Source organism: Prosopis cineraria, unplaced genomic scaffold, assembly GCF_029017545.1.
Source record: "Prosopis cineraria cultivar Desert tree isolate PC_DT_omini unplaced genomic scaffold, ASM2901754v1 PC5, whole genome shotgun sequence".
Lineage (NCBI taxonomy): Eukaryota > Viridiplantae > Streptophyta > Magnoliopsida > Fabales > Fabaceae > Prosopis > Prosopis cineraria.
This window is the reverse complement of record NW_026555336.1, coordinates 1873752-1891229: the sequence shown is the minus strand read 5'-3', so window position 1 is coordinate 1891229 and position 17478 is coordinate 1873752. Positions and strand designations below refer to the sequence as shown.

The 17478-nt window shown below is 32.1% G+C and overlaps 2 protein-coding genes across 2 annotated transcripts; one reads left to right on the top strand and one right to left on the bottom strand.

Annotated features, from left to right (window-relative positions):
- Positions 1 to 849: 849 nt before the first annotated feature.
- On the bottom strand, positions 850 to 1753 carry LOC129310490 (transcription repressor OFP7-like). The gene has a single exon (XM_054952350.1). The coding sequence runs from the start codon at positions 1699 to 1701 to the stop codon at positions 949 to 951; it is 753 nt and encodes a 250-aa protein (XP_054808325.1). The 5' UTR covers positions 1702 to 1753; the 3' UTR covers positions 850 to 948.
- A 6287-nt stretch (positions 1754 to 8040) lies between these two features.
- LOC129311459 (probable polyol transporter 6) lies at positions 8041 to 10665 on the top strand. The gene is made up of 2 exons (XM_054953789.1): positions 8041 to 8188; positions 9275 to 10665. Exons 1-2 carry the CDS (start codon positions 8041 to 8043, stop codon positions 10663 to 10665), a joined length of 1539 nt encoding a protein of 512 aa, XP_054809764.1.
- Positions 10666 to 17478: the final 6813 nt, after the last annotated feature.

Below are 17478 nucleotides of genomic sequence, written 5' to 3'. Positions count from 1 at the left end.
ACAATAGCAAGCCTATTAGCCAACCTAGCAAAGGAGACTGGCTTTAATCCAGCAAATTACATAGAAGCAAAACAAGATTAGGATCTAACTACGATATATGTGGAGCATTAAATTATCATTTCATAATACAAAATATATTTAAATCAAAAGTAACTAATGCATGCTTTCACGGTTCCAAAAATAATCACATTCCTCAGTGATCAATAGGAGGTGGTGTATGGTCAATTTCAATATTTAAGACTAAAGAAAATTTTTCTTCAATGAGTAGCATCCCAATCAAAATTATAGATAAAACATATAAAAATAGTAATTAGTAAAATTTAATTTAAAACAAATCAATGAAAAATTTAAAAATATATTTTAACTAGCAATAAATGACAAAGTTGCTCAACACATACATATAAACATTCTGGTGACCAAAAAAAAAAAGGTCATTGCAAACAAAAGTTTAGAGCTTAATTACTAGATAAAAAGGAGATTTGGATTGGGTAAATGACCTAAATCCACTAACTCATTTGTTCTAATTGCAGTATTGAATTTCAGTAACACTTGAAAATTAGTTTTTGATTGTTCATAAGTATCATCTGCTAGAGAAGATTTGGTATTTTCTGAGTATTATACAATAAAATTTTTTGAAGCCGTTAACAATTGTTATGTTCTTATGGAAGAGATTCTGATCAAATTAAACAAAAAGACATTTTTCAAGTTGCTTTATAGATAGATGGCTTAGGAGCGTTATATATTAATATTAATTTTTACACGCTCCGGCATAGCCTCACGTGTGGGCCAGGAGTTTTTTCATACACTCGATCGTCGAACGTCAAAGCCATGTATCTTACGAATGGAGTTTCCCATACACTACAAAAGACATAGGGTACAGCAACACACGGATCTTTAAGAAATAAAATGCATGGAGCAAATAAAAAGTAAATTTACTCAAAGTTTAATTCAGCTGTTGTTGATGCAGAAGCAGAATAGAGTCTCCCAAATGTCAGAGAAAGCCTGAACAATGACGGGATGGTATTTAGTGGAATTCAGGGACAAGAAACAGCACAAGAGTTGCTCCAAATCTTTCTGCTCAAACATCTTCTTCTCCACTATCATCTCCATCATCGACCTCCTGAAATCACTATACGGATCCTCCGACTTCTTCACCACTGCCACGCTCTCTCTCACCTTCCCTTCCACCCTCCACCCCATCGTTCCCTCGAACGCCGACACCCTCGCCGCCACCCACCACACCGCCTTCTTCTTCTTCCTCCTCTTCACCTTTTGCTCTTCGTGAGGCGGCGTCTCGATTCTTGAAGACGAAACTAGAGCTTCGGTTTCTTCTTCGTCGGCATAGCCGTCGCTGCTGAGCAAACCACAGCCGCGATCAGCCGACGAAGTGCTGATGCGACTCAGACGACTATGACCACTAGGGGTTGTCCTTTTCTTCTTATACCGCCGTTTCGTTGATGGAAGAGGGAATGAGTCGTCGTCGAGACCGGAATCATCGGAGGCGGCGGAGTTGTAGATTTTGCGGCGAGAAGGAGCGGTGTTGTCGTCGCAGGCCTTGGCTATGACGTGCCATTTGTCTTCCTTTTTCCAGAGGAAGTCGTCGTCGACGTCGGAGAGAGGGGTGGAGGGATGTTTGGGGCGGCATGGTCGAAAACAAGGAGTGATCAGTCGGGATATTCGAAGCTTGAAACGTTTCACCATGTTAAAACAGTTTTTCTGTAGTTGATCTGTGCGGTCAAAGTAATAACTTCAAAACTGAACACTATTTTGCTGATGGGAAGGCAGAAGGCTAGTTGATCTCTCTCTATATTTATAGGCAATTCACACTGTTTCTCAACGTTCGTCAAGTTGACAAATTACATTAATCATTTTCACGATGTTATGTTTTTAATGTTTTCTAGAATGACTAGACTTAGATGCCTTGTATTCTGTTATCCAATAACAATGTCTATGCTTCATTAATTAATGGGTGTTAAATAAATAATAAAATATTAGATTATAATTATAAAATCATACTGGTATAAAGCTATTTATAAGGTACTTCCAATATATTTTAATGTAATCAAAGAAAGCCTTGAAACTCATTAACTATTTCTAAAAATTTAATAATTTTTTAACTTTAACTTTATTAAATATACATACTTTAATAATGTATTTTCTCTCTTCAACATTCAATGAAAGTCAAGTCAAATGAAAAAATTTGTAATAAAAATTTAATGAGATAATTTATAAATAAAATAAAAAAATTCTTCTCTCTTTGACCTATAAATAAGATCAAAGGGAGTATATCCTTCTTCTAGAGCACAATATAGATATACAAGACATTTTTTAAAAATCTTGCTTAGTCCAAAAGATAAGATGTTGAGTAATTTTTATAATTATTGTTTGAACAACAATCATACTTTATTTATTATTCCTTTTCAGAAAATATGCAGTGGAATTTAATTTTCATTATCAAGGAATTCAATTTTCAAATATAAGAGAAACTAACTTATATTTCTTTGTTTTTTTATTACAAGTAAAACTATAAATTTCAAGAAGCTTTAATGGCATTTTATCCAAATTATCGCTCATAAATGGATAGTATCATTAAATTAAATTAGAGAGAAAAAGTAAACATTAATTACATGGGTATTTAAATTAGTTCAAACATTTAAATTTATGATATAATTATTAAAATTAACTATTAACTATTAATTAATTTTTTTAAACTATGTGAGTTGGTTGAAATTCTTCTATATTTCAAAATAGAGTAACTGTATTGGGTATTTAATGAAGATATAATTGAAAAGATATAATTTTTTTAAGAAATTAAAATTTTCACTAGCATTTTTAGAGAGAGTAATTATATTATTGTCCAGAGAGAGTACTTATTAAGAAATTAAAAATTAATTATCAATATCCTATACTATTGTCTAGAGAGAGTACTTATTATATAAATATAATTATATAAATTTATTGATAAAAAATATACAATTTGTAGATAATTTTTTCTTTTTTCCGAATTCCATCTTCATTAAGGATATAAAAGCTAGGGAACAGATTTTCTTCAATTTTAGATTGTTTATAAATATTTTACACATTTTTACCTTTGTGATAAAACTTTTTTTTAATATGAAGAATTAAAATTCAAATTATTATCATATGATATAGAGTTCAAAAAATCTTCACTCTTGCCATTTTTAATTTTGGACGTTTCAAATTTTACAAATAACCAAAAACCAATGTTACTTTGCATCTTATTATAAAGTATGTACAACAAGTAGTCTTATGATCAGTAGGCTAAGACAGGTAGCTGGTGTCGTGTATATTTTATTACAACATAAGATGTGTATATTCATCATATAGTCACACACACACACACACACACACACACACACACACACAATGAAAAAATAGTGGGGGTGGAACGGACTACTTAAGTGGCCGGCCTTCTCTTCTTCTTACAAGAGACGCTTGATATGGATTACATTACCATGTGGGTTTGTAATTCGAAGACGTTGAAGATAATCAATCATTTTCAGAGAGGAAAAGGAGAAGATGATGATCCCCGTATTATTAGTGTATATTGCCTTACTCTGTTGGATTCTTTCTTTGGGCAGATAAAGGGAACCATGTGAGGAATAATACATCCACATTTTAACTCCAACAGATTTTCACCATCGGAACAGAGAAAGAAAGAAAATTTTACATTTTCAAATTTGTTTTTGCCTTCTGAGTCTGAAGCGGCGCGCTGTTTCTTACAGTGATATTAACGTTCGTTTCTGGAGCCGGAGTCAATAAAGTCGTGACAACTATGATATCTTACGGGCTTTTCCTTTTTCTTTTTTTGGCCATCCACATATCTCAAGCTTGGATTACACGTTTTTGGTTCACTTCCCCAGTGACCACTGTGGAAAGTAAGCTCCGAACTCATATCACTTTGTCTTTCTTTCTGCCTCTGAACTTTCTTTTTCTTTCACGCATTTCCATGCATACGCAATATATAGTTTTTTACTCTCTGAATTTTTAAAAAAAGAAAGGAAAGACGAGAGAAAATGAAAACACAGAGAATTAAGTACGTAGTTGTTACGTGGCTTTAGTGTGTGTTCACCTATTTGCGTTTTTTTTTTCGGTGTTATGTATTCTGACTCTATGTTAAGATGCGAACATTATAATTACAATTATAATTACAAGTATATAAAAAGACATATCACTGGTAGTGTTTTCTGAATGTGATACACCTACAGACGCGCGTAAGCTAGGATTCTCCCCAAGTGCTTGCGGATCTTCATTTATACCCAGAAGGTTCTTTATCCGCCAGGAAACAAAAATCTGGATAGTGAAGATCCATTGGCTATAGGACAGGATCTCCGACACGCATATATACAAGCAACATGGAAATCTCAGAATCCTCTTTTAGCTCGCTTCGCTATCGACAAAAGGAAAGGGTCTGATCAGAAAAACACATATATCAGAGAGAGATGAGTGGTCATCTTCATTATTACGCCTACATATATGTCTCTGCGATCTCCATAATCTTTTATCTTCAACAATAAGCAGATTCTGTTACGTACATGGAAACAAAAGAAAGCCATATATCAACTTTCGTCCTCCATTCCATTCTATACACGGTATTAATATTGTAAAAGGGACGTAGCTTTGGCCGTTTTGCGAGTTGTTTGTGGTTAACGTGAAAAGAAGGTGGTGTTGAAGTTGACGCCATGGAAGGCTATGGCTATGGCGTAGGGATCCGAGGGAACAAAATCATGTTTCCATGGAAATGTTTCTCCTTTTTCTTTGTGCTTTTTGAGAGACTCACAATGGTTTTTAAATTTGAGAAAGTGGAATGCCTGTTTTAACACTCACTGTGTCCCCATCATGACACGCTCTGGCAATCGCTGTCAGTCTGCTGCTTACTTGCAATTTCCAATCGTTTGAGCTTTAATTTTTTTTAAAAAAAATTGTTTATTTCTTATTTTGAAATGTTCAAATTACGATGAGCTGAAGTGATAAAGATGAACAATTGGGAGAATTTATGGGCTATTCTGGGATCTGATGTGTTCTAATAGGATTTGTAAAATTTTACATTTATACTGGGGACAAAGGCTAGCACTTCAGGCTCCAATTTGTCAGGTCAAAAGGAGGCTCCAATTTGGATCCTCTGTCGAATCTTCAGTTTAATTGCCAATTATGAGATTTGAATTGTTTATTCTTACTTTGAATAATTGATGTTTTAATTTTTTTTTTGTTTGAGTGAAGTTAGGCATCAAACAAAAAAAAAATCATGTTTTAATAAAATAAATAATGTTTAGATTGAAAAAAACAAACTCAAAATTTTGGTCTGATGACATCTGAAAATTTTAGATAGCATAATTGACTTAACTAAATACTCTGATTTCCTTTCACCAAAAAAAAAAAACTAAAATAAATATTCTGATTTCCTGATCACTTGGATCTAGTCACTGTAGGCTTATTTCATTCCCTCGAAGTCTGAAGACATCGATCTATCTCCATATTTAAATAATCCATCTATAAACATTGAGGAAGTAATTGAAAATTTGAATGGCAACCTAAGCCTTCAAATTCCTGGATAGTAAAATTATTTTGCCTTTTTTTTTGGTTATTTTTGACAAATTATTCTAAAAACATATTTTAATTTTCGCTTCAACTCACATTTACTGAAGCATATGCTTGAATACAAAACGAAATCAAGCCTGTTATTCTTTTTGATAGATGCTAAGCACGTTATCAATCAAGCCCCTTTCAAACTCGGAATATATTTAGTGAAACCCAAGGGTCCGTTTAGTTGCAAAAAATAATAATGGTGAAGGAGGGAAATTGAATAAAATCAAATGAAACGGAATGTTAACCAATAAAAATTCATTTAGTTGATAATAATTTAGATCATAATTTATAAAATCATGGATCTTATTAGTAGACAATAAGTAAGTATTTTTTGAACTTGTAGGCATACCTTGATTCTAATGGCCCCAAAACCCAATACATACAAACTTTATTAAATACTCCTACGGTCTTGTATATTGATCACTTTTTAAAAGTATAATTTAATTTACTTTATAAATCATTAATTGATAAGATTGTTTTGTTTAAAATTAAAATTTTCAAACTACCCTTAAAAATAAGAGAAAGAAAGATAAAAAATAATATTATATTATCTGTTTATTTTTTATTTTTTACTTGAGGGTTTTATTTAAAATTTCATTTATTTTTATTTTTTATATTTTTATTATATTAGTATTGATAAGGTTAATAAAAATAATTTATAGATAGGATACTAGGGAGTAGAGCATAGATAACGTGGTCTACTGGATTCTTGAATTTTCCCATTCCTTCTACTTTACTATCACCACATATTTACACCTCATCACTGTATTTAAAATAAAAAAATTGCCACGTAATATGCGCCGGTATAATAACTTCTGGAATAGACCATGCACGCATGATCAAGTTTACATTAATTCGAGAGACTAAAAATGCACCATTTTAGAATAATATTTCTCGCCCTTTCAACATATTCACTAGCGTTTTCCGACTTTATAAGAGACTATATTTTGTGAATTTTATAAAGCAGTTCAGTTCTAGACGTAACTAATTACATAAGAAATAAAAATATTTATCTAACGAATGAATTACTGATATCTGGTGAAAATATAACATTGGAACGTTCTACACAACGTGGACGCCGCGACCCTTCAAAGAAGGGAAAAAAGAAGCCATATTTGCCACATATATTATAATTACTTTTTATTAATATTTATAAGTCCTTTTATCTCCTTAGTCTTGTGTATGAGTAATTTTAGAAATTTTAGGAAGCATTAAATATTTTTCCAATGTTTCCCTTTATCTAATTAAAATAAGGGGCTTTTACATATATAATCTATGTTATAGGATCAAACCAAGCAAAACATTTACTATATTTTGTGTTATGGACAATTTATTATATTTTTTAGTGAAATACCATTGTACATAAATGATAAATTATTTATAAATTTTTAAATTTTTAATGATAAATTCTTTATATACTAATATGCACCGGCCATACTTTCAATTTTTTTTAAAAAATTTAGTCTATACTTTAAAAGATTCTTTTTTCAACCATTGAGCCCATTCATCCTTAAAATAAATATAGAAATTAATAATATTAAAAGAGATATGGTGATAGATATTAAAAAAATATAGCCACTATAAGGTTATTTGAAGGAATAACTTTTAAAAATTCAATTTCAACCACTATGATAATAAACTCTTTTATGGATACGACTATATGTTATTTAACAATACTGTATCAGATTTAAGCATTGTCCAGTCAAATAAGAAGCTTCTCTTCCAAAGACATCTAGTGAATAATGAATAGCGTTAGAAAGAATACAAGTTTATTTTGTTAGCCAGGTTAAGTGAAATCAAATTTATTTGTTTAAAAACTATTAAAAAATCTCAATAATAATTAGTTTAACAGCAAGCAAAGGTTGCTTTAAAATTATCCCAAAAAAACACTAATAACCTCTCTAATCATATTGAAGAGGCAGTCGATCTTTTGAAGATTAAAATTCCACGTTCTGAAAACCACTTGAATTAATTAAAGATGCCGTCTTTTAAAAATTACTAGGTCTATTCCATATAGTGTACAATTTTTCAAAATACTGAAATCGACACATATTTCGTTCTTTCCGGGAATGAAGTAACATTTTCTTATTTTATAAGTTAAGAAAAATTGATAAATGATAGAGCACAATGGTGTCTTGCAATCCATATAGCCGACCCCACCTAGTGAGATAAAGGCTTGTTGTTGTTGTTGTTTGTATAAGTTAAGAAAAATTGCGTCATACTCATATATATATAAAAAATGTTTTTAAAGTTATTCGAGGGAAAGTTCGAGGAAAGAGAATCGCTATCTCATGCCTCTTTAAAATTATATTAGTTTCGAAATCAAAAAAAATAAAAAAAATACTCGTGCGTGTATATAGATTGCATCGATCGTTGAGCTCTTGTCTCTAAGTAAAACCATCACATGCGAAGTATAAGACTTTAATCTCAAACATGTGTAAGGGAAAAGAAGAAGCAAACGAGCACTGCCAAGTAAATGGTATTGAAGCAAAATGGGAAAGTAGTGAGAGTGAGAAAGTGAACAAGTATGCTTTTGCTTGTGTTTTGGCCGCCTCTGTTGTCTCTACTATGGTTGGTTACGGTGAGCATCTTTCCAGCACATAGTATAGTAACTCGTACATTTTAATTCAATTCTTAGTTATCTTTTATGCATACAATTCATAGTTACCTAATGAATCATATATATATATATATATATTAGGGATTACATTTAGAAAACGAAAATTATATTGAAAACTCATAGAAACGAAATTAAAACAGATCTTTTCTTTCTGGTCCGAAATTGGACTATTGTCATAGTGTCATTAAGGCGCCTTTGAATGGGTGAGGTTGCAAGTTCAAACAAAGTATAAGATTCAAAGTAAATAGTTGAGAGAGGTATGTGAGTGAATAAAAAAACCAAGGAGAGAAAAGAAGGAATGTTTTCCTTCTTTATTTGGTTCTGTTAACAAAAATAATCATAATATATGTAATAATAAGATGTTAAATTATTTTATTATTCTGCATCTGATCGATTAAGCATATAATTTACTATGAATATATACATAGTATTCCCCTTCTCTGTTCGTTTATATAAACATAAATATTATTTATCTAGCTTGATTTATATTAATTTTGAAAGAAATTTTATAGCATATACCTTCCTCTCCTTTCCATCACTCCTAGGATATGGACGGTAAATAATGAATTTGAATTTAATAAGTAGTTTAAATTCACTCACTCAATGTCATAATTACACTTATTGGATTTATCAACACTAAAAAATGTTCGACACATATTTTCTTCCAAAATTTAAATAAACTTCACAATCAGAATACTACTTGCATACCCTATTTCCTCCAAAAATTTGAGATATGTTATTTTTTTGAATATCATATGATAAAATCTCTTATATTCTTTCAATTACATTGAACATTTATTATTGTGATATATTAAATACTCATTAGTGAGTGAATATATTGTGAAAGATAATAATAAGTAGGAAACATGTACTTATTGTAGTATTTTAAATTTTTATCATGATTTTAAACTGTTCCTTTTTTATTTATTTATCTATTTTTATGATTCAATATTTAAATATAAGTTTTACAAAAATATGAAATCTCAATTAAGTGTAATTAACGTATTGATTTACTAGTTTTTGCTAAGCCCTATGATTCATGTTCAGCGATTGGAGTAATGGCTGGAGCATTACTCTACATAAAGGAAGAGCTCAAGATCAGCGACATACAAGTGGAGCTCCTGGTTGGCGCTTTGAGCGCTTGTGCTATTCCAGGAACCATGGCCGCCGGAAGAATCTCCGATTTCATAGGCCGTCGTTACACCTTCATCCTCTGTTCCATCATGTACTTTGTCGGCTCAATCCTTGGCGGATACGGCCCTTCCTACGCCGTCTTGTTCACCGGAAGATGCATCACCGGAATTGGAGTAGGGTTTGCTCTCAACGTCGTCTCTGTTTACTGCGTAGAAATCTCACCTCCTGCTCATCGAGGCTTCCTCACCTCTCTTCCAGACCTTTCCATCATTCTCGCAATCTTGCTCAGCTTCGTCTCTAACTATTATTTCGGAAAGTTGTCACTCAAACTGGGATGGAGAATCATGCTCGGCCTTCCATCGATTCCTTCACTTGCTGTCGCAGTTTTAATGCTAAAACTAGTAGAGTCACCCAGATGGTTAGTCATGCAGGGTCGTTTGGCTGAGAGCGAGCAAGCGCTTTTACTTCTCTCCAACACAAGGGAAGAAGCTGAACGGCGCTTGCAGGACATCAAAATCGCTGCTGGTAATTGCAACCAATTCCCCAACAAAACTCGCAGAGGTGAAGAAGCTTTAAAAGAACTATTCTGCAAGCCTTCAAGCTGTGTACGTAGGATACTGATTATAGCAATGGCGGTCCACATGTTCCAGCAAATGAGCGGAATCGAGGGCATTTTGCTATACAGTCCAAGGATCTTCGAGAGAACAGGAATAACCCACAAGAGCAAGATTCATCTAGCCACACTTGGAATAGGAATAACCCAATTTATATTTACAGGTTTGGCCACATTTTTAATGGACAGGGTTGGAAGGAGGGCTCTCTTGCTGGTTAGTTCAGGAGGTGCTGCAATGGCACTATTAGGATCAGGCATATGCATGACCATAGTGGAGAGTACAAAAGAGAAACTTGTGTGGGCACCGAGCTTTGTGATTGCGGCAACCTATTTGTTTGTGACTTTCATTCAAGTTGGGATGGGTCCTGCGACTTGGGTTTATAGTTCTGAGATATTTCCTTTGAGGTTGAGAGCACAAGGACATGCGATTGGTGTGGTTGTAAATAGGACGATGTCTGTGGTGGTGATCACGACGTTCATTTCAATCTATAAAAAGATAACCATGGGTGGCACTTTGTTCGTGTTAGGTGGTATCAATGCCTTGGCTTGGTTGTTCTACTTTTTCTTCCTGCGTGAAACCAAAGGACGATCATTGGAAGACATCGAGACCATCTTCGGCCAGGATTATTACAAGTCACCACAGAAAAAATCGAAGCCTGCAGATCGGTGCAATGCCAATAATGATGCTTAATTTGTTGCATGGTACGTTTTTAATCAACTAGTATGTTGCCACATATAATGGATCCCAATAATCTTATTCTCTTGAAAATATATCTTGATGTTCTTTTTTATTTGAAAAATGCATGGCTCTTTAGTTACTTGAATTATCATCGGAACCATAAGTGTACGGGCTTCAAAGTAGTTTAATAACTGGACTATCCAGGTGGTACCCAGAGGAGAACAGATTTCTTTGTCATCCACAAGCAATAATTATCAATCAAGAATTAAACATGATAATAAATTGAAGCAATATATAGAAATAAAGCATAATAAGGAATAATGAAAATTCACTCAATAATGAAGTGTCAGGGATCGGGTTTACCTATCAGGATGCTCTACTATCACTTACTGAAACTATTCTTGCTTAAAGTGATAACCATTATGAAAGTGACTTAATTATCTTTCAGTACGTTAAGTTGTATTTAATTAGATTTAAATTAACTTTCATTAATTCTAACCCTTCAAACAAGTCATTAAGCTACGATTAACACTGCCATAAACCCCTATATTATTCCTAATCTAGTTGTTTGTGATTATGTCCTAGGTCTAGGCTCACTCTTTTCCTTCCGGTACATCCAGCAAACCCACGAGCAGAAAGTATATTGGCTATATATACAATCCTAAATAAGCACAAGGAAAATAAATATAACTAGTCAAAATACTTGAATAGAGTTATGAAACAATGAGTTAAAACGGATGGAAATAAAGATAAAGCAAGTAAAAAGTAGAAACATCCTGACTAGGCTATTCCCTGCCTTGATTGAGAACTTAGAAACCAAACATAATATCAGCTATAATTATTCCCAAATTCATAAAACAATCAAGTACAAAGCAAAGAGGGAGGACAGAAAGTCACTCCCTATCTAGAAAAGTCGCTCCCTGGTTTCGTACTTTGCTGCCCAAATTCCCTCTAAGTTAGATACCACGTTTCCCATTAAATCTGATAGAATTTGAGCTAGCCACATGTAACATCTTGAAATTTAAAACAAGATAAATTAAGATTAAGTAAGGATAAGGTGATTTAATTTAGGTCATAATTGGATTAGTTAGAATAATTGGATGGCCTTTAGATTCATTGGACCTTATATAAGGTTAGAAGGGGATTAGGGGAGCCATCGGGCCACCTTGGGCTGATATTAATGATCTTGAGTAGGGTTTTTGAAATGCGCCATTCATTGTGTTAGATAGTGCCTTTAGTTGTGACAAACACATTAAATTTTTAAATTTGAGAGACGCATTTAAAATAATAAAACATGAAAAATTTTGAGAGAAAACATGAGAGGAAGGGTGGAGCTTTGCTAGAGTTTGCCATTAGAGGTGCTTAAAGGTAGTTTCAAGCCATCTAATCCTTGGATAAGGTTCCTCTTCCAGTCTCCCCCTTCTTGATTCTTCTGAGGAGTTTCTAATTATGAGAGTTGTTGTGTGCATAATAGCAGCCACCTTTTACACACTCTAATGACCCCAATGGAGTCTAATAAGTGTTATTTAAGTTTCTAATCCTTGGGTTTTGTTAATGGCAATGATTACAATTGTCTATAAGGGGTTTAAAGTTAACATTAACACTAAACAACTAAGTTTAAGATAATGAGGTTAGCTAATAGTGTTCAATAAACTTAATGAAAGTTAAATAAACTAATGAAAATGAGTTTGAGGAATGATTTTGCTTAATCACGTTTAATGAGGATTTAAGACCTTAATTATGATTAACATTAATTAAAGACATTTAGTCATTGATGATGTCTATTAATTTTGGTAGCCCAAGAGTTGAGGTAATCGGGAATTAAATTCTTATAGATAATTGTTGTTTGTAAATATGAGCTTATGTTATTGATTTTGATGAATTTGATGAGCAACTGAAATTAACATTAAGCTTAACTAATAGATAAAAACAAATCTAATCCATCTATAGGTTCATAGTTCCTTTAAGTCTAAAGAGACTTAGCCACGCATACTTCTAGAGATAGCAAAAGGCAGTAAATAAGACATCAAAACGAAGAAGAAAAAAGAGAAGAAAAGTTTAAAATGGAGTGATTTTGGATGAAAATCACTAATCTCCCATGAAATTCAAACTTTTCCACCTCATCCATGGCGTTTTTCTCTCTTTCCTAGTTAGTTTCTAGTTGTTGGAGTTGAGCAAAGTCAAAGAATAACGGGCTAAAATATTTAGAACCCTAAAAATATCAATTTTTCATAAAGTTATGCATTTCATTAACTGACACTTATACTATGGTATAATTGGTTATGTTATAGTGTAAACCACTCTGTCACTATCACTGTCACTGTGCATTATGATATAGTGTAATTCAGAGATGCTACGGCATAAATCCTACCTTTTCTTCATCTTCAATCTTTACTTACATATGGTATTTTGACTCTTAATTTGAATTTTCCTGCACACAACATAATATCATTAATGAAATTTTATCTCAAGTAATCCATTCATTTTAACAAGATACTACCAATTCTCCCTTCTCATATTCAAAAACACTTTTCTTTCATTTTTCTTCATTAATAGTCTTATTTTCTCTCAAAATTACTTATATGACTCTAAATTGAATCCTAAATTCCCTAATAACACATGAAAATATTTGAAGTCATCAAAACCTCACACTTGAATTCTTGCTTTTTCTCAAGTAAAAGAAAGTCACTATATAAAAAGGACAATAGAAATTGTGAATGTATCAAGGCCAAAAACAATTCCAACTTGCAAAAATTCAATTTAATTAGAAACTTTTCCAACCTTCCAAGAATGTAATTAGCAAGGCAATTAATTAAACAAAGATAATTTTCAACAAGTTATCTCTTACTAGTCATGTGTTTGCACTCTACACTCAAGGTGTTTACAGGTTAATGTTTTCCTTATTCTCACCTATTGCAATCCATCTACTGTAAGCTTGTTTCTCATCTCGGCCTTCACTTAATTATACTAATGCACACACAAATCAAAAGGACTTTTCAAAGGTTTTAATGTCTCAAGTATGGTGACGAGAGGAAATTATTCAATGGGTCAAAATTACATACTCTAATTAGTGTTAAGCATCTTAAATGAGGAGCAAGAAAATTGAAGGACAAATTGAAACTATTTACAAAAGACATCAATAAGGATAAACATTTCTTTCACTTGAATGTTTTTTACTTATTATTCCCTATTTTTTTTTCTTTCTAACTTTCTTTTCTTTCTTCTTTGTTTTTGTCAATTTCACTTTCCCCTTTTCTTTCTATTTGTACTAATTTTAAATCCCCAATTAAGTTCAAATGCCTTCATTTTCTTTCAAGGATGCAACACTTAGCACTTATTAAAGTAGTAAGTGGAAAGAAAAATGGATGAAGAGTGGGTTGATATCAGCAAAAGAGCTTATGACTTTTTTTTTTAAAAAAAATAAGGCTAAGGCTCAAATGTGTGAAACTTAAGGGTATGTTAATCTATAGAATTTCATATCATTTGAGTACATTTTCCTTGTTTTCTAATATATTTTGACTTACTTGTATATATTTTAATTTCTCAAATTAAAAAAATGCGTATCTCGATTTGGGTTTGCACACTTGACTATAATTTGATATTTTTATGCTTAATTTTGTGTTATTTTAGTTTAAGATTTGATTAGATGTAATTTATGGACCTTTATTGATGCTTTTGGAAGATTTTAGATGAAGAAATCATATGCAAAAAAGTGTTGTCATGTCAATTGGATAATAGTACAAAATTGTCCAAAGTCGTGACTTTATTTGTAACTTTTACTGCTGTCAAAAAAACACTACATTTTATTAATATAAAATTGATTATGTATGACACTAATATGCTACTAGCTCAACCCAGAATATATTTTACACACTTGAAGACACTTTGAAAGCTTGGTTGTGCTAGCTTTTGAGCTTTGGATGAGTTAAGTTCAAGAGTTAAAACTTTAAAAATATTTGAAGCTCCATTTATTTGATTCCTTTATTTCTTCTCCATTTCTCTCCTTGTAATCTAATATGGATGTGAATATTTTGTGTATTTGTAGTTTTTCTATGTTTATAAATAACTAAACTTATTGTTCTAGGATTATTTTAAACTCTTGCATGAATTAACACTAAGTTCCTTCTCTATTTTTGTGATTGATGATGTGTGTGTCTTTATTTTGCTCTTTGCTTAATGCTATTAAGTGTTTGACCACCATTTAGATATTGGGTTCACTTAGGTGATGCTTGAGAGAGCTAGCTTGGATGTAGAACTTGAGTAAAATAGTGCAAGAACTTGAAGTTTTCAAGATTAATGAATGGTTCTGCTAGTAAGATAAAGATATATTGCTAGTTTTGCATAGCCCTATTAGGGTTGATGCTTAAAATTATATTTTATTAATTATAACAAGACATTAAGTAATTAATTTAACTAAACATTTGTTCATAACTACTCGTGCAGTTGTGAAGAGAGCAACATCGACAAGCACAAATTTCAACAGTATATAAACAAAAAATTGAGCTCAAGGAAATGAAGGACAGAATGAATCATAGCATCACAATCCTGATAAGTTCAGTATCTCACATAGAGCAGCATATAATACTCATCAAGTTTCATATAGAGGGTAACACAATGGCTATGAACAAATTCACAAGCTACAGAAACCAAAAGAAATGAAACCTATGATAGAAGAAATCCTCGTCCAAACAAATCATAAGAGAAGGAAGCTAACAATATAGTGAAAAAGACAATGGAGGACAACATTGAGTTCAGCCAAAGACGTGTTTTAGACCAAAAGCCGAAGTAAATGCGAATGGAATGCATGCAAACGGAGTGGCATGACTAAAGGAGAACCAAAGCCCAAGGAGAGCAGAGAAGGCGACATCGTTGACGGTGTGGGAGAGAGAAATGAACAGCCACGGCGTAATGAAAGCAACCCAGCTGCAAGACTGAACGTTGTGAGATTGAACGCATAGGTAAGGGTGGCCACGTGAAGAAAAGACTGAATGATCGTGAGGGATGGGGTCTCACCGGTGAAGGAATGTGGTAGCTGGAAATGTCACAAACAAGAGAAGACAACAGAGAGAAATGTAGATGCGGTGGAAGGATATGTGGGGTAAAGTTCAAGTGGGGATCGAATTGGGACAAAGGGATTTTTTATTTTTTATAATATTATTAATTACTAACAACAACAACAATAAAAATAATAAAAGACAAGAAAATGAGAACTAATATGCTGTACAAACTAATATTTTTTTTAATTTTTTTAAGAGCAAATAATTTTTTTAAATGAAACGAATTTATGTTTATTAAAATTAATTATTTATTGGAAATTTTTTTGAAATGTTTATTATTATTATTTTAAAAAAACTGCAACAAGATGGCCATTTACGCCGGGGCATCTCAAAATTATATCACAGCATAATTACTCTTTTAATTTACTGAACAGTAATAGGTCTAAATACATCACGGCATAATTCAAAATGCTATAGCATAAACAAAAAAAAAAATAAAATTAGTAACAATAGACCATCAAAAATTATCCTCAACATGAAACCACATCAAATTCAACTTTCCAAACAATTTTGATTAAAACAAATAAAATCACATTTGATATCATCCAAGAAAACTATACTGACAATAAGAATCAAGATGGCAAAACTCTCTAAAATTTCACAGGTGGATTTGATTTTCACTTCCAACAAATTGATTCTAAGTAGCCTGCACATGCAACTATACAATGCACTTGAAAAACACATAACAAACTAAAATCACACAAAAAATAAAATAATTGAAACTAACTAAAACTCAAAGAAAAGAAAAGAAATCTTGGGTTACTTCTCAAGTAGCGCTAATTTTTTAGCTCCTAGCTAGACTTTGTTAGAACTTATGGAGGTCGAGGCGGGTTGTGAACTGTGGTCTGTCAGTCCACTTTACTAACATGATAATGTTTCAACATTTGCTCATTCACTTTAAATTGATCCCCGTGCTTCTCATCTTTAACTTCCACTACTCCACTTGATGTCACAGAAATCACTTTAAACAAACCTAACCATTGAGACCTTAGTTTTTCAAGGAACTACTTGAGCCTTGCATTAAAAAGAAGTAATTGCCCTAGCTCAAAAATACGATGCAAAAGTCTTGCTCCTTGTAAGAAGAACTAATTACTTATATGATTATGAGGAGCACATATTCTCTTCAAATGAGTACTAGTGTGGGGGAAAAAAAAAGAGAGTATGTAAGTGAGTGAAACCTCTTTGAATTATGAGGGTATACATACAATTCAAGGAAATAAAAAAAAAGGTTCAATAAAAAAGGGGGAAATACAACTATTAACCTTTACTTTTAACATGTTTTGATTTTAGTCCTTATATTTTTAAGTCATTGTTTCAGGTCCTTTAAGTTTCATATATATGTCTGCAATGTCAATCCTCATTATTATTCGAAGAGTTAAATCTACTGATATGTATATAACTTTGTTTAATTTTGTTGGTAAGTTCATAAAATTATATATGATGGATTGGACATTATATAAGTAAAATGACTGCTAATCTTTCTACCTATCTACACTAGCTGTGTGTTTTCTTCCTCTTGAAGCTTCATCCGCATTGTACATTTAAGAATTCTAATTTAATGTCTTTCTTGTTTCTTTTTAGTCTTCTACTCATTTTTATACAATGTAACCCCTCATAATTTTAACAACTCAGTACAAGAAGTAGCAAAGTTTATGCATTTAGTCACTTTTAAGTAGTTATAGTCATACTTAAAAATATAGAGACTAATGCAAGCAAATGAAACTTAAGAGACTTGAAGCAAAGAAATAAAAATATCAAAAACTAATAC